This window comes from Heterodontus francisci, chromosome 28 (assembly GCF_036365525.1).
Source record: "Heterodontus francisci isolate sHetFra1 chromosome 28, sHetFra1.hap1, whole genome shotgun sequence".
NCBI lineage: Eukaryota > Metazoa > Chordata > Chondrichthyes > Heterodontiformes > Heterodontidae > Heterodontus > Heterodontus francisci.
This window is the reverse complement of record NC_090398.1, coordinates 34,850,030-34,874,600: the sequence shown is the minus strand read 5'-3', so window position 1 is coordinate 34,874,600 and position 24,571 is coordinate 34,850,030. Positions and strand designations below refer to the sequence as shown.

Sequence of the window (24,571 nt, the reverse complement as noted above, 5' to 3'; positions counted from 1 at the left end):
TATGTAACCTCCTCCAGCCCCACGACCGTCCAAGATATCTGCGCTCCCGTAATCCTGGGTTCTTCAGCAACCCTGGTTTTAATCTCGCCAGCACTGGCTTCAGCTTCTAACTTCCTATGAGCTGGAATTCACCCATCTCGCTTTCCTCCTTTAAGACTACCCTTAAAATCAACCTCTTTGAGCAGGCTTTTGGTCATCTGCCCTAATATTTCTTTGTGACACAGTTTTATAATTCCTGAGAAACGTCCAGGGATGTATACAAATTGTTGTTGAGTTATAGGGCTAGGGGAAATAGGACTAATTGGGTTACTTTTTCAAAGAGCACCATTTTCTAAATAGTCTCCTGCTCGCAGTATTATGTTGTGCATCTATGATATGACCTGGATACTGGAGTGAAGACTACTCAATCCATTATTGAGCTGGCACTCAAATTTCACTCAGGGGAGTTGCTTTTGATTCACCCTCAGCTTTATCTGGTAAAGACAATGGTTAGAGGTCTTTGATCCAAAGCTATTCTCATATTTTAAGTGGATAAGAACCATAAACTGTACATGTTAAGATTTTGTACCATTTAATTCACCATAACACGATAACCATTCTCATGCTTACCATTACATAACCCAGGAGGCAGCGATACAGAGGTGAAGTTTAAGAAAGTTGAAAACAGTTCCAAGCCAAGTGCAAGTCATTATACAAAGCCACGTGAGAAAAGGGAACAAGTCTGATCATCGACACCTCAGTTTCTTCAGGTCTTTTCACAATCTCTGTTTGCATTCTCAGGTGATTCTATTTTAAAATCAAAGTGACTCATGACAATGCAGTGGCCCGCTGACGTCATCAGAGTACACCAAGATGCGCACATGTGCAAACTCTCTCCTGTGCTGAGATGCTGCACATGCGCAGCCTACATCTTGCCTTTCCAGGACTAACTGGCGCATGCGCAGAAAAACGTTCACCAACCCCTTGGCCACTTACTTCAGGCCGCTTGCTCCTTGCTTCCCCACCCCACTCCCCCCCTCCCTGCCCATCCAGATGCTAGCTCTAGGCCACGGGCCGCAGCACCCCCATCCCAATCTCCGGCTGCTTCTCTCCCGCTCCCCGGCCGCTACTCCCCCACCCCCCCCAACCTGCTCTCTGGCCGCTTTCTCTCCGCTTCCCCCCTCCCCATCTGTCCAGATGCCAGCTGTAGGCCACAGGCTGCTTACCTCCTCTCGGCTACTCACTCCGTCCGAAGAAGCAAAGCGGGCCGCGAGGGTGACGGGGCGTTGTAGGAGTGAGTGGCCGAGAGGAGGGAAGCTGTGTGGCCTCGGGATAGCATCTGGAGGGATGGGGGAGAGGGAAGCGGGCAGCAAGCAGCTGGAGAGCGGGGCTGCGTGAAGCAAGGAACAATCGGTCAGGGGAGTGGCGGGGAGCATTGAGGTCTGGAGTCAGTAGCTGAGTTGGGGTGAAATCAGTCCTGGTCATATAAAATGTGGATCACGAATTGGCAGCAAATTTTATACTCTGCCCAATTTTCTTCTCCATCAACTGGGGTGCCAATTCACTATCTCCCAAAAGTATCAGAAAAATAAAATTAAACCATAAAATTCCCTTTTTATTTAATAGGATTACAGGAATATTAAATGGATCTGAGGATTACAGTTTGTATCCTGTACTACATACTAGTATATTACTGGGCTTCCATCCAACTTAACTTATGATTAGTTTACTGGAACTAACTAGCCATTGGTACTTCCTGTAACAAATTGAGCAGCGCCATCTTTAATCCTGGCAGCTCTGAACGTCGCAGACAGTGACATTCCAGTGGAAGAGGCTACATTTGCACATGTGCTAGTACTACATCAGCAAAAGTAACCTTTTCAAATAAAGTCTGCAGCAACTACATGGAGTTCTATTTCCATGGTAAGATTAGTGCCTCCTCTTATGTTGGTGCCAGAAAATTGAAGTTCAGGATCCTTCAGCAGTGCTGATTCTCAATCATACACACAGAACAGCAGGATTGGCACCTAGCTCCTTTCAGTGTGCACCATCTCCAGGAAGCTCCTTAGTAGGATACGTTCCCTTGGTTTCCCCAGACTATGGCTGTTGGTCTGTATTGGACGACAGGATCAGCCCAGCCTGAACAAGCAGAGGTTCACTTTCCAGCAGGGCCACTAGGCATTCATACTGTACACAAACCCTGGGTAAGATCAGCCTCAAACCCAAAATACCGAGTGCAATTGTCAGTGTTCTCCTGCAGCCCAGACTGAGCCACACCCTGGACTCTTCATATTTGTGCATTTCCCCAGTGTCCCATTTGAGAACATTCAGCCCAAATATCCTGCAGAAGCAGCGCTGTGGGGCCGAGCGGCTGAGTCTTGTGACCCTGTTGCTGGGCCTCTGATGTCACACTGGGGGATGAGTCTCGCTCAGCTCGAGGTAGAAACCCTGAAACAGCCAATAGGATTTAAACCTGGAGCGCATCCAATTAAAGGGGAGGGACAGGAAATAGGCCAAAAAATATTCATATAATGAGCCGAATAACATTTATAAATTGTAAAAATCAAATTCCACTCTCAGTCTGTATCTGGATTCCTGCAGTGATTTCAGGTGTCTTTTTCCATTCGGACTGAACAGGTTTCCCCACAGCCTGTAACAGAAAATAAACAGATTGAACAACAGTGTAAATAACAGAAAGACTGGGGTCAATATTTCAACAACAATTACAGACAAATATTACCCAATAAAGTAACTGAACTCCATTTATAGTTATTTGACATTAAACATTAACACAAACACTCACAAGACCCACTCCAAGCTTTTGCAGGTCAGTATGAGACGGCGGAGAGCAGGGATAGATCGGTCTGAGGAGTTTGATGCCAGGTCCAGCATCGTCACTGACCGGTTTGCACTGAAAGCAGAGGCAAGATCCTCGGCACAAGCATCTGTAAGATAATTATTATTCAGCCTGGGGATCAGAGAGAGAGAAAGAAATAACTGGAATTAGGGTAAATACCCAGTGTTGACACTTATAATAATATACAGTGCCAGATATCTACTTGTTATAAAGACAATCCCACAGTCTGGGACTTACCACAGTTCCTGTATTTTACAGTCCGTGTTCCTCAGTGCTGCGGATAATGATTTCACTCCTGAATCGTCCAGCTCATTGAACCAGAGACTAAAACAGACAAACAGAGATAAACAAACTGAATCAAACCCCACATATGATACCATTTTCCTCTCCCAGATATTGCAGGAAGCACAGAGAGAAATTTAAGGAAATTAATAACCATTTTTTAAAATCACTGACCATTACTCGCACTCTGTCCACATCAGGATCTGTCAGTAAATGTATTTATTAAATAAAGCGCTGAGTGAATCCTTTAAATGTCCTTCAGGTCAGTCTCATTCCCTGATGATCCTGGAGCTTAGTGACTGCCCTGTCATGCTAGTGGAATGTTCTCTCATTGCTAGTGCTTCTTAAATCCAGCATTTTATTTAATCTTGATTAAATGGTTGCTGCTGATCTCTGCTTGTGCCAGGTCCCATTTACCAGACAGTGGCAGCACCCCTCTACCGCCTTTGTTCAGCGGAGAGTTTCATCTGTTGACTTATTTTTATTAAAGTAAAACCACCCAGTTTGTATAAATGGTTGCTAAATGATAGTTTTGTTTCATGTACTTTCAACTCTGTGCACAATATTAAGCTTTATACCTCGAGGGGAGTTAAATTATAAAGCAGCGCTCACTGCTGCTGTAAAGTCTATCCCCCAGGATTTTATTTAACAAGGAGTGTTTATTCTGTCCTGCTACAAGTTTTAAGTGTCCCTATGCTCCTAGTTTATAGAGGAGGGGAGTCAATCACTTTATTCCCCATTAAACAGGCTCTATATTTATTTCAGGTGTAACTGCTCTGACAGTTTTGGCGAATTTTTTGGAAGCTCCCTCCTCCAATTGGGTCCTCACAAACATAGGACAGATTATGGATCACTGCCCCCGGTTTATCCAGGAGCTGCCCGCTATGTGCAAGGACCCACCATCCTGTGTGTTGTCTGATCGGGGATATTACCCAACAGCCTGTTAGATTTGGAACCTTTTTACTGGCAGATTTAAGCTCTCAAATGTCACTGAAGTGTCAGCCTGGATTAAGAACAAGGGGCCTGAATCTATGACTTGCTGATTCATAGCAGTCTGTGCTGCCAGCTGGGTGAAGACATGGTGGATGTATTAGAGAGTGTGAAGAGCTGTGTCATTGATGAGTTCAGATAATGTACTGACGCCATGTGAGGAAGTTCAGGTCACATGCTGATGTTTGACTGCCCGGAAGCACTTTGTTACTGAATGTTTGCTGTTTCTGCTTCCCTTTTCTATGCATGTTGACAGTCTGTGACTGTCGCTTGTTTCTGCAGCTGGGAAGAGGGTGGGATGCTCCAACACAGAGTTGCAGCTAGTGCCAACCTACGTACAAGTAACAGAGAGTAGGAGCCTCTTCACAGGATGTAACTTAGGCAGTGAGATAAACAACAATAAACTCTTTCGGCGACCTGTAAATCCCTACTTGTTCACAAGGAGCCCTTTTAGATAATCCAGTCCCGAGGGAACTGCTAATTAATCCTCTTATTGTTGATCATATTTGAGTTGGATCTGCTTCTCTCTGGTTTCACTGAACTATTTCTTCCTCTTCATTACAGAGCTAAAACACGATCCGCGACTTCTACAATTTGCCCAACAGTAACAGACAGATAAACAGTTACCTCAACTGCTGGCATTTGTGCAGTACGGGCTCCAGCCGCTGGAGTCCTTCACATTGAATGTAGCATTCTCCGAGATCGAGGTGTTTTATTGTATCACAGAATCCAATGACGTGAGAGAGGACAAGACAGTCAATCGGGGTCAGCCACAATTTCCCAAATGTAAGTATTTCCACAGATCCCACGGTGGCCTGAGTCAGTACTTTATTTTGAGACTCAAACAGATAGTGCAGTGTGTTCAGGAGGTCTCTTTTACTAGTTACACTCGCGTTTTTTCCAATCGCTCCTTTAACCTTCTCCTTCACCCAATTACTCGGCAGGTTGCTTGATGAGGAAATGGATTCAGAAACTCCTCCAGGGGTCGAGCTGCCTGTGGGGAGGAGAGACCAGCAACAAAACGCAGAAAGATCTCAAATCTCCCATCTTCCTCGCTGTCCGCTTTACTTAGGAGTTTCTGGATGTTGCCAGGATCCAGAGTCAGGAATTGTGCGAGTGCAGCTACAAACTCTTGGATGGTGAGGTGCGGGAAGGTGTAAACCACACTCTGGACAGAATCATCTCTCTCCAAAAGTTCCATCAGGAATCCAGACAGGAACTGGGAAGGTTGCAGACTGTACTCGATCAAATCTCCATTTCTAAACACAACCTTCTTCTCGGAGACTCCTGTGAAGGCCATCTCACCGATCTTCAGTAACATATCACGGGGGTTTTCAATCTCTCGGCCATGGTTTTTCAGAATGTTGTAAATATAGTAGGAATATAGCTGGGTGATGGTCTTGGGAACTTGCTGCTGTTTCCTGTCTCTTTGTGTAAAGAAGGGACCCAGTGACAGACAGAGGATCCAGCAGTAGGAAGGGTTGTAGCTCATGGTGTACAGGATCTCGTTCTCCTCCACATGTTTGAAAACAGCTGCTGCCACCGTCTGATCTTCAAAAAACTTGTTGAAATATTCGTTCCGCTCATTACCAACAAATCCCAGGATTTCAGCCCAGACACTGATCTCAGCCTTTTCCAATAAATGTAATGCAGTGGGACGACTGGTCACTAACACTGAACATCCTGGGAGCAGCTTGTGCTGTATTAAACTGTACACAATGTCAGACACTTCACACCAGCATTCGGGATCTGTGCACATGTACTGAGGTTCTGTATTTCTCCGATTGTCAGCAAAATCGATCGTGTCCTTGAATTCATCCAAACCATCAAATATAAACAGCAATCCCTCTGGGTTCTCCCAGAGCTCTCTTAGGACATTCCCAAAGTAAGGATACTGATCCAGTATCAGATTTCTCAGGTTTATTCTACAGTTAATAGTGTTCAAATCCCGGAATTTAAAACTGAAAACAAATTGAAAGTTTGGGTATATTTTCCCAGTGGCCCAGTCATAAACAATCTTTTGTACCATTGTTGTTTTTCCAATCCCTGGGACTCCACTCACTGCTGCTGAACTCCCAGATTTGGATTTTCTCTGGGAAAAACTGCGCTGGAATAATTGATCAGCTCGGATTTTTTCCAGTTCTTTCCGGAGATGTTTCCTTCTCCACTCTTCATGGTCTCGGCCTCTTGCCAGCAGTTCATGTTCTACAAGTGTCCGATCTCGAACATCAGAAATGACCGTTAGCTCAGCATATCGATCAACCAGCTGGAAAATCTTAACCTTCTCCTTTATTAGGATAGTGTTCACTCTCAGTGTTTCAGTTTGTACCCGGAGTGTTTCCTTGTGTTTCTGTTGAACATCTTCAATTAGAACAGACAGAAAGTGGTTCTCAATGTTAGTTGTATTGATTTAAAACAAGCTTCTCAATCACATGTTACTATTCAGTAAAACGTTGCAAGGTTTAACTTTCAGCCTCTATAGAGGTGTGTGTAAAAATGAAAATTCAGTTCATGGAAACCTTGATTCAAAGTGAACAATGGCTGAGAAATCTCTCTATTTGATTCTAACATTTATTGAACATGGAGATTTCTACCAAGATGATATTTTTCTTCTGATGGTTAATATCTGGCCTGCCCTGTACCATAGGCATCTCATTACAAATCCACACATAATCCTGGTTTTCCAACAGTATAGTGGATTAATCTGTGGAACAGTCAATGGTGTTTACCTTCTGCAGAAATCGATAATAGGACATTGGCACAGAATAATGAACAGTCAATATGGATTTCAAAAGGGAAAGTCTTGTTTGACCAATCTCATTGAATTCTTTAAAGAGGAAGCAGAGAGAGAGTAGCAACGGGCAACCAAGTAAATGCAATACATCTCGATTTCCAAAAGGCTTTTGATAAGGTACCACGTAATCGACGAATGAAGGTCAGAGCATGTGCAGTCAGGGCATAACTGGAACAATGGATAGCTGACTAGCTGAAAGACAGGAACCGGCACAGGACCAACCTCCTTGCTGGGAGGTTTGCTAGTGCTGTTGGTGGGGGGTTTTAAACTAATTTGGCAGGGGGATGGAATACAGAGTGGAGGTACAGTAGGGGGAGATGTACAGTCAAATATAGAAGAGAAATTGAGTCAGTCTGGAAGGCAGAGCAAATATAGACCTGTTAAGGCACAAGTGCAAAATGCAAAGCTGGATTGCATCTATTTTAATGCAAGGAGTCTTACTAGTAAGGCAGATGAATTGAGGGCGTTGATTAACACATGGGATTATGATATTATTGCTATCACAGAGACATGGTTGAGGGAAGGGCAGGACTGAGCTCAATATTCCAGGGTATAGAATCTTCAGGCATGACAGGGGAGGGCGTAAAAGAGGAGGTGGCATTGCACTGTTGATCAAAGAGTCAATTACTGCAGTAAGGAGGGATGATATCTTAGAAGGTTCCTCAAATGAGGCCATATGGGTAGAACTTAAAAACAAAAAAGGGGGCAATCACTTGGCTGGGAGTGAACTACAGGCCTCCAAACAGTCAGGGAGTGACAGAGGAGCAGATATGTCGGCAAATCTCAGAGGTGTAACAATAATACGGTAATAATAGGGGACTTCAACTTCCCTAATATCAACTGCGATAGTCTTAGTGCATAAGGCTTAAAAGTGCATACAGGAGAACTTTTTGAGCCAGCACGTAGAAAGCCCGAAAAGAGAAGGGGCAGTACTAGACCTAATCCTTGGGAATAAAGCCGGACAAGTGGTAGAAGTGTCAGTGGGGGAACATTTCAGGGATAGTGACCATAACTCTGTAAAATTTAAGGTAGTTATGGAAAAGGACAAAGATGGACCGAAAATACAGGTACTGAATTGGGGGAATGCAGATTTCAATATGATAAAACAGGATCTGGCCAAAGTGGACTGGGAGCAGCTACTTGCAGGAAAGTCTACATCAGATCAGTAGGAGTCATTCAAAAAAGAATGAGTGTGTGTTCAGGGCCAACATGTTCCTGTAAAGGTGAAGGGTAGGACCAACAAATCCAGGGAACCCTGAATGTCAAGGGATATACAGGATTGGATAAGGAAAAAAAAGGAGGCTTATGGCAGAGTCAGAGCGCTGAAAACAGCAGAGGCTCTAGAGTATAGAAAGTGTAGGGGGGTACTTAAAAAAGTAATTAGGAAAGCGAAGAGGGGGCATGAAAAAACACTGGCGGGCAAGATAAAGGAAAATCCCAAGGTTTTCATCCGTATATGAAGGGCAAGAGGATAACCATGGAAAGAGTAGGGCCCATTAGGGACCAAAGTGACAATGTGTGTGTGGAGCCAGAGGACATAGGTGAAGTTTTAAATGATTACTTTTCAACTGTGTTCACTATGGAGAAGGACGATGTAGGTGTAAAAGATCAGGGAGGGGGATTGTGATATATTTGAACAAATTAGCATTGAAAGGGAGGAAGTATGAGCTGTTTTAGCAGGCTTAAAAGTGATAAATCCCCAGCTCCAGATAAGATGTATCCCAGGCTGTTATGTGAGGCAAGGGAGGAGATAGCAGGGGCTCTGACACAAATTTTCAAATCCTCTCTGGCCACAGGAGAGGTACCAGAGGACTGGAGGACAACGAATGTGGTACCATTATTCAAGAAGGGTAGCAGGAATAAACCAGGTATTAACAGTCTAACATCAGTGGTAGGGAAACTATTGGAAAAAATTCTGAGGGACAGGATTAATCTCCATTTGGAGAGGCAGGGATTAATCAGGGATAGTCAGCATGGCTTTGTCAGGGGGAGATCGTGTCTAACTAACTTGATTGAATTTTTTGAGGAGGTGACTAGATGTGTAGATGAGGGTAAAGCAGTTGATGTAGTCTACATGAACTTCAGTAAGGCTTTTGATAAGGTCCCACATGGGATATTGGTGAATAAGGTAACAGCCCATGGGGTCCAGGGCAATTTGGCAAATTGGATCCAAAATTGGCTTAGTGGCAGGAGGCAGAGGGTGATGGTCGAGTGTTGTTTTTGAGAGTGGAAGCCTGTGACCAGTGGTACCGCAGGGAGCGGTGCTGGGACCCTTGCTGTTTGTAGTGTACATAAATGATTTAGACGTGACAAAAGGAGGTATGATCAGTTAGTTCGCAGATGACATGAAAATTGGTGGAGTCGTAAATAGTGAGGAGGAAAGCCTTAGATTACAGGACGATATAGATGGGCTGATAAGGTGGGCAGAGCAGTGGCAAATGGAATTTAATCCTGAGAAGTGTGAGGTGATGCACTTTGGGAGGACTAACAAGGCAAAGGAATATACAATGGATGGTAGAACCCTAGGAAGTACAGCGAGTCAGAGGGACCTTGGTCTACTTGATCATAGATCAGTGAAGGCAGCAGCACAGGTAGATAAGGTGGTTAGGAAGGCATATGGGATACTTGCCTTTATTAGCCGAGGCACAGAATATAAGAGCAGGGAGGTTATGATGGAGCTGAATTAAAAAGCTAGTTAGACCACAGCTGGAGTACTGTGTACAGTTCTGGGCACCACACTATAGGAAGGATGTGCATGCACTGGACAGGGTGCAGAGGAGATTCACCAGGATGTTGCTTTGGCTGGTGCATTTCAGCTATGAAGAGAGACTGGATAGGCTAGGGTTGTTTTCCTTAGAGCAGAGAAGGCTGAGGGGGGACCTGATTGAGGTATACAAAATTATGAGGGGCATTGATAGGATAAATAGGAAGAAACGTTTTCCCCTTAGTGGACGGGTCAATAACCAGGGGGCATAGATTTAAGGTAAGAGGCAGGAGGTTTAGTGGGGAGTTGAGGAAAAAGTTTTTCACCTAGGGGGTGGCTGGTATCTGGAACACACTGCCTGAAGGGGTGGTAGAGGCAGGAACCCTCACAACATTTAACAAGTATTTAGATGAGCACTTGAAATGCCATAGCATACAAGGCTACGGGCCAAGTGCTGGAAAATGGGATTAGAATAGATAGGTGCTTGATGGCCGGCACTGACTCTCTAAGCTGAGAATAGTGGTGTGAGAGGGGCAGACGTTGGTAAGTGGGGTTCACAAGGATCAGTACTGGGACCACTATTGTTTACAATTTAAATTAATGATTTGGACTTTGGAATTACCAACACTAATTTCTCAATTTGTGGACAAAACAACATTGAGAGGGACAGTCAACACGGAGGAGCACTGCAAAAAAATTACAGAAATGCATTAATGAACTTGCAGAATTTGCGTATAATTGGCAAAGGAATTCCAATGTAGGTAAATGTGAAGTGTTACGTTTTGGCAAGGTAAGTAAGGAGGTAAACTATTACTAGGAAATAAGAACTCAAACGGGTTGGAGGAGCAAAAAGATCTGAGAGTACAAACACACAAAATCACGAAGTTGTGGGGCAGTTCAATAAGGCCATAACTAAAGCAAACCAACACTTGTAGAACTGTTTGCAGTTCTGGTGCACAAAGATTCACAAGGATGATATCAGAACTCTGAGGTTATACCCACTGGAAAGCATAAAAAGGCAGGGTCTCTTTTGTTTTGAAAAACAAAGGCTGATGGGTGACCGAATGGATGTCTTTAAAATAATGAAAAGTTTTGATGGAAAGTAGACAGAGAGGGAGTGTTTCCTCTTGTGGAGAAGTGCAAAACTGGAAGCCATTAATATAAAATAGTCACTAAGGAATCAAACGGGGAATTAAGGGAAAAAATGCTTTATCCAGAGAGTGGTAAAAATGTGGAACCTGCTACCACAGGGAGTAACTGATATAAATAGTAACGACACATTTAAGAGCATGCTAGATAATTGTAAGAGGAAAAAGGGATTAGAGGCTTATGCTGATATAGTGAGATGAGGCAGGATGGGAAGAGGTTCAAGTGGAGCATAAATGGAGAAATGGACTGTTTGGGCTGAATTCTGAGCTGTATATTCTATGGATGTAGGGACTTGAATTACCCAATTATCGATTGGGATAATTTTTAGAGTAAAGGGAAAGGAGAGGGAAGAATTTCTGGATTGTGTTGGAGAACTTTCGTGATCAGTACGTTCTTTGCCCAACTAGAAAGGAGATCTGGTGCTGGGAAATGAGGTGGGCCATGTGATCCAAGTGTCTGTGGGGAAACACTTGGGTAAGAGTGATTATCATATCATAAGATTTAGAATCAATGCAGAAAAGCAAGGGACAATATAGGTAGAACGGCTACATTGGAAAAGGGATCATTTCAATGGGATGGAAAGGGATCCAGCCAGGATAAAAAGGAACCAAAGATTGACAGGAAGAGATGGCAAGGAACAATGGGTTATCTTTAAGGAAGAGATGCTTCAGGTACAGGCTAGGTACATTTCAACAAGGGCGAAAGGTAGGAGAAACAAAAACAGGGCTCCTTGTATGACGAGTGAGATAGAGAGCATGATGAAACAAAAAAAAGGTATCTGATACATGTCAGGTGAATTCTTCAAGTGAGAACCAGACCAAATACTATAAATTGAGAGTAGAGGTGAAGAGGAAAGTAAGACTGGCAGAGACAGAATATGAGAATGGAATGAGTGTCAGCATAAAAGAGAACCCAAGAATCTTCCAACAGCATGTAAATAGTAAGCAGGAAGTAAGAGGTGGAAGTGGGGCCAATGAGGGATAAAGAGGATAATAAATGCTTAGTGGTGCAGGCAAGGTTGGAATAATCAATGAGTACTTTGTGTCTATGTTTACGAAGGAAGAGAAATCTGGCAAAATACTGGTAGAAGCTGAGACAGTAGAGGCAATGGATAGGGTAAAATGAGAGGGAGGAGGTACTGGAAAGGCTAGCTATGCTTAGAACATAAGAAATAGGAGCAGGAGTAGGCCATTCAGCCCCTCAAGCCTGCCCCGCCATTCCATAAGATCATGGCTGATCTGTCCCAGGCCTCAACTCCTCTTTCAGGCCTGCTCTGCATAACCCTAGACTCCCAGAGATTTCAAAAATCTATCTAACTCTTCCTTAAATACATTTAGTGACCTAGCCTCCACAACTCTCTAAGGTAGAGAATTCCAGAGATTCACCACCCTCACAGAAGAAATTCCTTCGCATCTCAGCTTTAAACGTGTGACCCCTTATTCGACAACTATGTCCCCTAGTTCGAGATTCCCCCACCAGTGGAAACATATTCTCAACATCCATCCTGTCAAGCCCCTTAGAATCTTATATGTTTCAATAAGATCACCTCTCATTCTTCTAAACTCCAATGAATAAAGGCCTAAACCTGTTTAGCCATTCTTGATAAGACAGCCCTTTCATCCCAGAAATCAGCCTAGTGAACTTTTTCTGAACTGCCTCCAATGCTAGTATATCCTTCTTTAAATACGACGACCAAAACTGTACACAGTACTCCAGGTATTGCCTCACCAACACCCTGTACAGTTGTAACAGGACTTCCCTATTTTTAAACTCTAACCCCCTAGCAATAAAGGCCAAAATTCCATTTGCCTTCCTAATTACTTGCTGCACCTGCATGCTAGATTCTTGTGTTTCATGCACAAGAACACCCAGATCCCTCTGTACTGCAGTATTTTGTAGTCTTTTTTTAAAGTTTTAGTTTTAGAGATACAGCACTGAAACAGGCCCTTCGGCCCACCGAGTCTGTGCCGACCATTAACCACCCATTTATACTAATCCTACACTAATTCCATATTCCTACCACATCCCCACCTGTCCCTATATTTCCCTGCCACCTACCTATACTCGGGGCAATCTATAATGGCCAATTTACCTATCAACCTGCAAGTCTTTGGCATGTGGGAGGAAACCCACGTAGACACAGGGAGAACTTGCAAACTCCACACAGGCAGTTCCCAGAATTGAACCCGGGTAGCTGGTGCTGTGAGGCTGCGGTGCTAACCGTTGCGCCGCCCTTGCACCACTGTGCCGCCGATGGAGTCTTTCTCCATCTAAATAATAATCTGCCTTTTTATTCTTCCTAGCAAAGTGGATGACCTCACACTTTCCCACATTGAATACCATCTGCCAAGTTTTTGCCCACTCACTTAACATATCTATATCCCTTTGCAGATTCTGTGCCCTCATCACAACATGCCTTCCCACCTATTTTTGTATCGTCAGCAAATTTGGACACACTCTGTCCCTTCCTCCAAGTCATTAATATAGATAGTAAATAGTTGAGGCCCTAGTACCGATCCTTCTGGCACCCCACTAGTTATGACTTTCCAACCTGAAAAAGACCCACTAATCCCAACTCTCTGCCTTCTGTGTATTAGTCAATCCTCAATCCAATCCAACACATTACCCCCAATACCCTGAGCTCCTATTTTGTGCAATAATCTTTTCTGTGGCACCTTAGCGAAAGCCTTCTGAAAATCCAAATACACTACATCTACCGGTTCCCCTTTATCCACTCTGTTCGTTATATCCTCAAAGAACTCTCACAAATTTGTCAAACATTATTTCCCTTTCATAAAACCATGTTAATTCTGTTTGATTGCATGTTTCTCTAAATGTCCTGCTAATTTCTTCCTTAATAATGAACTCTAGCATTTTCCTAATGACTGATGTTAACCTAACTGGTCTATAGTTTCCTGCTTTCTGTCTCCCTCCTTTCTTGAATAGGGGTGTCACATTAGTGGTTTTCCAATCCGCTGGTACCCTACAGGAATCCAGTGAGTTGAGGTATCGTACGACCAATGCCTCCACTATTTCTGCAGCCACTTCTTTTAAAACCCTTGGATGCAGGCCATCAGGTCCTGGCGACTTGTCTGCCTTTGGTCCCAGCAGTTTGTCCAGTACCTTTTCCCTCGTGATAGAGATTGTTACAAGTTCCTCCCTCCCATTTACACCTTGCTCATCTGTTATTGTTCGGATGTTTATAGTGTACTCCACCGTGAAGGCCAATGCAAAATATTGGTTTAAATTATCTGCCATTTCCCTGTTATTAATTCCCCAGTCTCATCCTCTGAGGGTCCCACACTTACTTTAGCTACTCTCTTCCTTTTTATATACCTATAGAAGCTCTTACTGTTTGTTTTTATACTTCTTGCCAATTTACTATCAATCAATTTTCTCCCTCTTTATTTGTTTATTTAGTCATCCGCTGCTGGTTTATAAAAAACTCTCAATACTCTGGCCTACCACTCGTTTGCGCCGCTTTGTACGCCCTTGTTTTTGATTTGATACTCTCCTTAACTTCCTTTGTTATCCATGGGTGGTTCATCGTTCTCATCGAGTCCTTCCTTCTGACCGGAATAAATGTTTGCTGAATGTTATGAAATATCTGCTTAAAAGTCTGCCACTGCTCATCTACTGAGTTCCCCTGTAGTCTATTTTCCCTGCCCACTTTAGACAACTCTTTCTTCATACCTCTGTAATGGCCCTTGTTTAAGTTTAAGACACTGGTTTGAGACCCGAGTTGCTCACCCTCAAACTGAATTTGAAATTTTCCCATGTTATGATCGTTTCCCCCGGAGGATCCGTAACTACGAGATCTCTTATTAATCCTCCCTCATTACAAATTACCAAATCTAAAATAGCCTGTTCCCGGGTAGGTTCTGCAACGTATCGTTCTAAGAAACAATCCCTGATGCACTCTACAAATTCGTCTTCCATGTTACCCATGCCAATTTGATTTGTCCAGTCCATATGCAGATTAAAATCACCCATGATAATTGCGGTGCCCTTCTTACACGCATCCGTTATTTTCTGATTAATATTTTGTCCTACAGAGAGGCAACTCCTCGGGGGCCTATAGGCCACTCCCACCCATGATTTCTTTCCCTTGCTATTCCTCATTTCCACCCAAACTGATTCTACATCACGATCCATCACACCTCTCTCATTACTCACAACTGCACTGATCCCTTCCTTTAATAACAAAGCTATCCCATCTCCTTTTTCTTTCTGCCTATTTTTCTGGAACTTCATATATCCTTGAACATTGAGTTTCCAGTCCTGGTCATCCTGCAACCACATCTCAGTAATGGCTATCAAATCATATTTATTTATTTCTATTTGTGCTGTCCGCTCATCTATCTTGTTACAAATGCTACGTGCATTCAGATAAAGCATTAAGCTTCAATTTTTTACCATTTTTCCCTACTCTGGTTCTAATTTCTGCTGCACTCTTATGCTCGTATTCTCTGTCCCTACCTGTCACACTCTGATTAATGTATGCCCCTTCACTACCTTGCACCTCTGTTCGCTCATTACTTTTCGACTTTTTAAAACTTCCCTTCAATTGAACCCTTATTAAGTTTAAAGCCTTATCTACAACTGTAGTTAAACGGTTCACCAGGACACTGGCCCCAGCACAGTTCAAGTGAAGCCCATCCCAATGAAACAGCTCTCTCTTTCCCCAGTACTGGTGCCAGTGTCCCATGAATCGGAACCTATTTTTCCCACACCAATCTTTGAGCCACGCATTTACCTCTCTAATCTTATTTACCCTACCCCAATTTGCACTTGACTCAGGTAGTAATCCGGAGATTACCAACTTTGTGGTTCTGCTTTTTAATTTAGCCCCAAGCTGCTCATAGTCCCTCAGCAGAATCTCTTTCCTAGTCCTACTTATGTTGTTGGTACCTACGTGGACCACGACAACTGGATCCTTTCCCTCCCACTCCAAGTTCCTCTCTAGCCCAAAAGAGATGTCCATAACCTTGGCACCAGGTAGGCAACACAGCTTTCAGGACTCTCTATCTTTACTGCAGACAGCAGTATCTATTCCCCTAACTATGCTATCCCCTATGACTACTACATTTCTCTTTTCTCCTCCACTTGAATGGCGCTCTGAACTACGGTGCTGCAGTCAGTTTGCTCATCCTCCCCACAGTCTGTGCCATCGTCCACACTGAGAGCAAGAACTTCGTACCTATTGGATAACTGCACTGGATAAGGATCCTTCAAAGCTAAATTCTCGATCCTCATACCTGCCTTACTCACAGTCACACCCTCCTATCCCTGGCCACGGTCCAAATTTGATGTAATCAATCTAAGGGATGTGACTGTGTTCAGGAGACAGTGTCCAGGTAACTCTCCCTTTCCAACTGTGTCACAGTGCTCGCAGCTTGGACTCCAGCTCATCAACTCTGAGCCGAAGGTCCTTGAGCAGCCAACAATTGCTGCAGATATGGTCAATGTGGATCGAACTGGTGTCCACCAGCTCCCACATACTACAGCTACAACACATCGCCTGCCCAGCCATCTCTATTCCATTTAATTAATTAATTTGGATCTCAGTATTTGAAAAAAACTAATTATTTAAGTGTACTGTTAACCTGTAATGATGTCTCCTGATTTAAATCACTTGGCCAAACAAAAAAAGAGACGCAGAAGAAATACCCACCAACCACGTAACAGCTCTCAAGTGACGTCACACTTTCATTTTGTTGGTCAAGAAGGTCCACTATTCCACTGAACAGAGCGCTCTCGTCGCCCCGACCGCTTCTGGTCTCGTGTCTCTGCTCTTGAAATCCCGGTTCCTCTCATCTACCCTGCTCTCACCGCCTCTGCCGCTTCTGGTGTCAGGCCTCTGCTCTTTATATCCCAGCTCCTCTCGCCGCCCCTGCCGCTTCTGGTCTCGGGTGTCTGCTCTTTATATCCCGTCTCCTCTCACCTAGCCTGCCGCTTCTGGTCTCGGGTCTCTGCTCTTACTATCCCAGCTCCTCTCGCCTGTCCCTGCCGCTTCTGGTCTCAGGCCTCTGCTCTTTATATCCCAGCTCCTCTCGCCTGTCCCTGCTCTCGCTGCCCCTGCCGCTTCTGGTCTCGGGTCTCTGCTCTTTATATCCCGGCTCCTCTCACCTACCCCACTCTCACCGCCTCTGCCGCTTCTGGTCTCTGGTCTCTGCTCTGTATATCCCAGCTCCTTTCGCCGACCCTGCTCTCACTGCCCCTGCCGCTTGTGGTCTCGGGTCTCTGCTCCTCTATCGCGGCTGCTCTCGCCTACCCCACTCTCACCGCTTCTGGTCTGGGGTCTCTGCTCTTCATATCCCGGCTCCTCTCGCCTACCCCGCTCTCAACGCCTCTGCCGTTTCTGGTCTGGGGTCTCTGCTCATTCTATCGCGGCTCCTCTCACCTACCCCGCTCTCACCACCTCTGCCGCTAGTGGTCTCGGGTCTCTGCTGTTTACATCCCGGCTCCTCTCGCCTACCCCACTCTCACCGCCTCTGGTCGGGGGTCTCTGCTCTTTATATCCCGGCTCCTCTCACCTACCCCGCTCGCGCCGCCCCTGCTGCTTCTGGTCTCGGGTCTCTGCTCTTCATATCCCGGCTCTCTCACCTACCCTGCTCTCACCACCCCTGCCGCTTCTGCTCTGGGGTCTCTGCTCTGTAGAACCCAGCTCCTCTCACTGACCCTGCTCTCTCCACCCCTGCCGCTTCTGGTCTGGAGTCTCAGCTCTGTATAACCCAGCTCCTTTCACCTCCCCTGCTCTCACTGCTTCTGGTCTCAGGTGTCTGCTCTTCATATCTGGCTCCTCTCGCCTGTCCCTGCTGTCACTGCCCCTGCCGCTTCTGGTCTGGGGTCTCTGCTCTTCATATCCCCGCTCCTCTCACCTACCCTGCTCTCACCACCCCTGCCGCTTCTGGTCTGGGGTCTCTGCTCTGTATAACCCAGCTCCTCTCACCTACCCCGCTCTCGCTGCCCCTGCTGCTTCTGGTCTCGGGTGTCTGCTCTTTCTATCCCGGCTCCTCTCGCCTACCCCGCTCTCACCGCCTCTGGTCTGGGGTCTCTGCTCTTTATATCCCGGCTCCTCTCACCTACCCCGCTCTCACCGCCCCTGCCGCTTCTGGTCTCGGGTCTCTGCTCTTTATATCCCTGCTCCTCTCACCTACCCCGCTCTCACCACCCCTGCCGCTTCTGGTCTCGGGTCTCTGCTCTTTCTATCCTGGCTCCTCTCGCCTACCCCGCTCTCACCGCCTCTGCCGCTTGTGGTCTCGGGTGTCTGCTCTTTATATCCCAGCTCCTCTCACCTACCCCGCTCTCACCGCCCCTGCTGCTTCTGGTCTCGGGTGTCTGCTCTTCATATCCGGCTCCTCTCGCCTGTCCCTGCTGTCACTGCCCCTGCCGCTACTGGTCTCGGGTCTCTGCTCTTCATATCCCGGCTCTCTCACCTACCCCACTCTCACCACCCCTGCTGCTTCTGGTCTCGGGTCTCTGCTCTTGATATCCCGGCTCTCTCACCTACCCTGCCGCTTCTGGTCTGGGGTCTCTGCTCTTTATATCCCGGCACCTCTCTCCTACCCCGCTCTCACCACCCCTGCCGCTTCTGGTCTGGGGTATCTGCTCTTTCTATCCCAGCTCCTCTCGCCTACCCCGCTCTCACCGCCTCTGCCGCTTCTGGTCTCGGGTCTCTGCTCTTTATATCCCGGCTCCTCTCACCTACCCCGCTCTCACCGCCCCTGCCGCTTCTGGTCTGGGGTCTCTGCTCTTTCTATCCCGGCTCCTCTCGCCTACCCCGCTCTCACCACCTCTGCCACTTCTGGTCTGGGGTGTCTGCTCTTTATATCATGGCTCCTCTCGCCTACCCCGCTCTCACCGCCTCTGCCGCTTGGGTCTCGGGTCCTTGCTCTTTATATCCCAGCTCCTCTCACCTCCCCTGCTCTTGCCGCCCCTGCCGCTTCTGGTCTCGGGTCTCTGCTCTGTGTATCCCAGCTCCTCTCTCCTCCCCTGCTCTCGCCGCCTCCGCCACTTCTGGTCTCTGCTCTTAATAACCCAGCTCCTCTCGCCTGTCCCTGCTCTCGCCGCCTCTGCCGCTTCTGGTCTCTGCTCTTAATAACCCAGCTCCTCTCGCCTGTCCCTGCTCTCGCCGCCTCTGCCGCTTCTGGTCTCTGCTCTTAATAACCCAGCTCCTCTCGCCTGTCCCTGCTCTCGCCGCCTCTGCCGCTTCTGGTCTCTGCTCTTAATAACCCAGCTCCTCTCGCCTGTCCCTGCTCTCGCCGCCTCTGCCGCTTCTGGTTTCTGCTCTTAATAACCCAGCTCCTCTCGCCGCCTCTGCTGCTTCTGGTCTCTTCTCTTTATAACCCAGCTCCTCTCGCCTGTCCTTGCTCTCGCCGCCTCTGCCACTTCTGGTCTCCGCTCTCTATAACCCAGCTCTTCTCGCCTGTCCCTGCTCTCACCGCCTCTGCCGCTTCTGGTCTCCGCTCTTTATAACCCAGCTCTTCTCGCCTGTCCCTGATCTCACCGCCCCTTCTGGTCTGGTCCATACTGGGTATAAAATTAACCTGGTCCAGATGGCTTGCATCCCAGGTTGCTAAAGGAAGTGGGGGTGGAGATAACGGAAGGGCTTGCCAAAATCTTCCCATCTTGCTTAGATGTGGGGGAGGTGCCAGAGGATGGAGAGTGGCAAATGTGACACCCTTATTCAAGAAAGGCCAGTTAGTTTATCAGTGGTGGGTCAGGTTTTCAAAACAATAATTGGGGGAAAATAAAAAATCAACAGGCACTTGAAGAGGTTTGAGTTAATTAAGGATAGCCAGCACGGATTTGTAAAATACAGATCATACTTAACTAATCTAATTACATTTTTTAATGAAATAAAAGAGAAGATTGATGGAGAATGCAGTTCACGTTGTTGATATGGCTTTTAAGAAAGCATTTGATAAAGTACCACATGAAAGGCTGGTTAACAAAATTGAGGCTCATGGAATAGGAGGGTCAGTATACAACTGGATAAAGGACTTAAGGACAGAAAAAGCGAGTCATGGTAAATGATTGTTTTTCAGACTGGAGGATGGTAGACAGCGATGTGCCCCAAGGGTCAGTTGTAGGACCTCTGCTATTTTGCTTTATAAAAGTGACTTGGAACACTGACCAGCATTTCAAAATTTGCTGATAATACCATTTGTGGAGGAGTGGCAAACAGTGAAAATGATACAAACTGCCTGCAAAAGATTGGGTCAGTTTGGAGAATGGGCAGACAAGTGGCAGTGGAATTAAATACAGACAAGTGTGAGGTGATGCATTTTGGCAGAAGGGATAGGTGAGGCAATATAGACTTAATGGTGCAGTTCTAAAGAATGTACAGAAACAGAAGGATCTGGGGGTGCATGTGTATCCATCTTTGAAGGTGGCAGGACATATTGAGAGAGTGGCTAGCAAAGCATATGAGATCTTGGGCTTCATAAATAGAGTAATTGAATACAAAAGAAGGGATGTTATGTTGAATCTTTATAAGGTTTTGGTTAGACCCCAACTAGAGTATTGCATCCAGTTCTGGTCACCACACCTTAGGGAGGATGGAAGGGTCCGTAGAGGGTGCAGAGGACATTTGACGCTTAATAAGGGTGCATAAAAGCTATCCTGTGGGATAACTGATAACCCAATCAGATCATTGCTCAGTGTGTATTGTGCATTCTCACGAATGGGCCAAAGGCCACCACTTTTGAACCTGAAAAGTGCCCAATCGACTTCAAATTACCCTGGAAGGGTAAGGCATCTCAAATATTTGAGCAACAGGTGAAGCTAGCTATTTCACACTGTTACTAAGGGCTAGCAACACGAGTGGTATTTTCCACCAACAGGATGCTGCCATCAAGCCGAAAAGACGTTCTGCCTACCGCACAAATGAGTAATGTGCTATACGAATTTTAGTGCCAGTGTGATGCCAGGGGCATAGACAACGTCCCCCAACGATTGGCAGATCCTATCAAACAGCACCTGCCTTCAGCTGTTCACAATAGGCACAGTATTGACTGTACATGAGCCTCTGCTTTCAAAACTCAGAACATATCGTCTAACACTAGATGTGATTCTACGATTGGACAGCACTTGCTGAACAATCCCGAGTGTGCTAAGAATTACACTCACAATCACTTTAAGATTATCAGTCGGGCTTGCAATGTGGCTCACTTACGCTTGCTTGAAGCAACATATACTCACTCATTCGCAGGCACCCCTTTTCTCATGGGGTATAAATTATTGCTCCCTTTGAAATGTGGCGTTCTTGTGTCTGTCCTGATGAGAAGACAAAAAGCTTCGACGGCATGTCCCTTTTTCAGCAATATATAAATGACTCACATATTGGAATATAGAGGAAAATTTCAAAATTTGCCCATGATACCAAGCTTGGAGTGGCAAATAGTGAGGATGATACAAATCGACTGCCACAGGACATTGATAGGCTAGCAGAATGGGCAGACAAGTAGAAAATGGTATTTATAGTGTCAGGTGATGCATTTTAGCAGAAGGGCTAGGGAGAGGCACTATAGACTGAATGGCACATTAGTAAAGTGTGTGCAAGGACACTGGGCTCTGGGAGTGCATGTGCATACGTCTTTGAAGGCAGAAGGATACACAAAGAGTGGTTAGAAAAGCAAATCGATTTCATAAATACAGGCATTGAGTATAAAAGGAGGCATGTTCCTCGATGGAAACAGACTTGCAAGGCTATGGGGATTGAGCAGGAGAGTGGGACTGACTGAATAGCTCCGTGGAAAGCTGACATGGACTCGATGGGCTGAATGGCCTCCTGCTGTGCCGTAAATGACACTATGGGCTGGATTTGGTGCCGGGAGCAGCAGTGGGTTCAGAAAATTGTGACCGGCTCGCACGGGAGCTGTGCTGGCGCGATTATGTGGCAGGCGGCCGCTTAACATATTGACAGCAGCTGCCTCCCCAATCATGTGGTGTGGGCGCCTTTGGTGACACCACGCATGGCGCCACCTGATGCCGGAGCAGGTGCTGGCACCATTTTAAAAGGTTGCCAGCCCTGCAAGCAGTTCAAAATAATGCAGAGTTTAACCCCTTCCCCCCACCCACCCCCCCCCCCCCCCATGCAAGGGTCCTTGTGAATGTGCAAAGAAGATTTACCAGAATGGTTCCAGGGATGAGGGATTTTAGCTACAAGCTTAGGCTGAAGAAGTTGGGGTTGTTTTCCTTGAATCAAAGGAAATTGAGGGGAAATTTGATAGTAGTGTACAAGAAAATGACAAGTTTAGATAAGGTAAACAAGGAAGAACTGTTCCCATAGCTGATGGTACAAGGACTCAGGACACAAATTGAAGGTTTTGGGCAAGCGATGCAAGGCGAGCTTGAGGAAGAATTTTTTTTTACACAGCATGTGGTCATGACCCGGAACTCGCTGCCTACAAGGGTGGTGAAAGCAGGGACCAATGATTTCAAAAGGAAACTATTTGCCACTTGAAGGAAATAAACTCCCAGGGTTACAAGGATAGAGCAGGGGAATGAGACTGATTAGATTGTTCTAGCGAAAGCCTGCAGAGATTCGATCGGCCGAATGGCCTCCTTATGTGCCGCATGACTATCTCTATAACCTCCTCCAGTCACACAACACTCAGATCTCTGCGCATCTCCAATTCTTACAATCTCTATACAAACGGCTACAGTCAAACTTTCTGACTCTGAAGTGTTATAAATTGCTTAAAATCTCCATTTCAAAGAATCAAGTATTATTACAGCACGGGAGGCGGCCATTCGACCCGTTGTGTCTGCACCTCCAAGAGAGCAATTTAACTAGTGCCACTCCCCTGACTTCTCCCCACAGTCCTGCACATTCTTCCTTTTCAAATAACAATCCAATTACGGCTTGAATCCTTTGACTGAAGCTGCCTCTACCTATACTCTCAAGTAGTGCATTCCAGATCCTAACCACTCACTGCTTGAAAAAGGTTTTCATGGGGTCATTGCTTCTTTTGTCAATTAGCTTAAATCTGTGCCCTCTTGTTCTCAATCCTTCCACCAACAGGAGCAGTTTCTCATCATCCACTCTGTCCAGACCCCTCATGATTTTGAACATCTTTATCAAATCTCCTCTCAACCTTCGCTTTTCCAAGGAAAACAGTCCCAATTTCTGCAATCTATCCTTATAACTGAAGTTCATCATCCCTGGAACCATTCTCGTGAATCTGTTCTACACCCTCTCCAATGCCTTCACATCTTCCCTCAAGTATGCCTCCCAGAATGGGACACAATACTCCAGTTGAGGCCGAACATGTGTTCGAGTTAAGTTTAACATACCTTCCTTGCTTTTGTACTCTATGCCTCTATTAATGAAGCAGAGGATGCTGTATGCTCCATGAACTGCTCTCTCCACCTGTCCTACCACCTTCAATGATTTATGTACATGTACACCCAAGTCCCTCTGCTCCTGAACTCCTTGAGAATTGTACCCTTTATTTTATATCGTCTCCCTGCATTCTTCCCACCAAAATGAATCACGTCACACTTCTCTACATTAAATTTCATCTGCCACTTGTCAGCCCATTGCACCAACCAGTCTATGCCCTTTTGAAGTTCTACACTATCTTACTCATATTTCATAATGTTTTCCAAGTTTCATATCATCAGCAAACTTTGAATTTGTGCCCTGTAAACCAAGGTCGAGGTCATTAATATATATCAGAAAGAGCAAGGGTCCGAACACGCTGTCCCTTGGGGAACTCTGCTACAAATCTTCCTCCAGTCCAAACAAAATCCATTAAGCACGATTCTTTGTTTCCTGTCACTCAGCAAATTTTGTATCCATGTTGCTACCACCCCTTTTATTTCATGAGGATAACTTTCCTCACAAGTCTGTTGTGTGGCACTTTATCAGATTTTTTTGCAAGTCCATGTTCACCACATCAACAGCGTGACTCTGATCAACCTTCTCTGTTACCTCATCAAAAAACTCCAGCAAATTAGTTAAACAGAATTGGCCCTTAACAAATCCGTACTGGCTTTCCCTAATTAACCCGCATTTGCCCAAGTGACGATTAATTTTGTCCTGAATTATTGTTTCACCCTTTTTGAACAAAGGTATAATATTTGAAATTCTCCAGTCCTCCAGCACCACACCTGAATCTAAGGAAGGCTGGAAAATTATGGCCAATGTCTCAGTAATTTCCATTTTCACTTGCCTCAGTATCCTTGGAAGCATCTCACCCAGTTCTGGTGTCTTAACTTTTAAGTATGGCCAGCCTATCCAACACCCTTTAAGTGTCTGATTTACATCCTCTTTCACCATGACCTGCACAGCATCTTCTTCCTAGGTCTAGACAGTGGCAAAGTATTCATTTAATACCTCAGCCATACCCACCTGCCTCCATGTGTGAATCCCCTTTCTGGTCTCACTCCTCCTTTTACCACTCTTTTACAATTTATATGCCTATAGAAGATTTTGAATTCCTTTTTATATTAGCTGCCAGTCTTTTCATACTCTCTCTTTGCTTCTCTTATTTGCTTTTCCACTTCCCCACTGAATCTTCTATATTCAACCTGGCTCTCATTCACTTACCTTTCAGATGACTGGGTACTTCAGATAAACCTCGGGCGATGTTCATCTAATCAAATGAATCAGAACCTGTTTAAATCAATCAATTTTCATGAAATTAGATTTGTGTAATATAGTAAATTCTGCAGTGTTTGAATCTGAAGTTGAATTCAGTGTGTGATTTTACCGTACCGAGTTCCTGTATTTCTTTCAGTATTTTGTACAACTTCGGTAACCTGTGGCACATTTTCACAAAGGATTTCCACATCAGCCTTCGTG

At 45.5% G+C, this 24,571-nt stretch overlaps 1 protein-coding gene and 1 long non-coding RNA gene across 3 annotated transcripts in view; one reads left to right on the top strand and one right to left on the bottom strand.

The window, feature by feature from the left end:
- The window catches only part of LOC137385180 (uncharacterized), a 27,787-nt gene extending 21,224 nt beyond the window's left edge, over positions 1-6,563 (top strand). Inside the window, exons 2-3 of the long non-coding RNA XR_010977745.1 lie at positions 4,673-4,894; positions 5,053-6,563. This is a non-coding gene — a long non-coding RNA (uncharacterized lncRNA). The remainder of the gene's footprint in view (positions 1-4,672; positions 4,895-5,052) is intronic.
- Positions 4,946-24,571, bottom strand: LOC137385178 (NACHT, LRR and PYD domains-containing protein 3-like). 2 transcript variants are annotated; one of them, XM_068060163.1, is made up of 3 exons: positions 24,485-24,571; positions 24,317-24,382; positions 4,946-6,469 (listed from the first exon to the last, which is right to left on the bottom strand). In XM_068060163.1, exons 2-3 carry the CDS (start codon positions 24,360-24,362, stop codon positions 5,034-5,036), a joined length of 1,482 nt encoding a protein of 493 aa, XP_067916264.1. In that variant the 5' UTR covers positions 24,363-24,382; positions 24,485-24,571; the 3' UTR covers positions 4,946-5,033. The 2 variants fall into 2 exon arrangements, with proteins under 2 accessions (XP_067916264.1, XP_067916265.1); XM_068060164.1 differs by lacking the exons at positions 24,317-24,382; positions 24,485-24,571 and adding an exon at positions 20,962-21,031.

Coding starts and splice junctions, on each gene's coding strand:
- LOC137385178 (XM_068060163.1), bottom strand. CDS start 24,362: ATGAACATCGCCCGAGGTTTATCTGAAGTACCCAGTCATCTGAAAG. Junction 6,470..24,316: donor AGTACCCAGTCATCTGAAAG/GTAAGTGAATGA, acceptor TTCTAATTGAAG/ATGTTCAACAGAAACACAAG.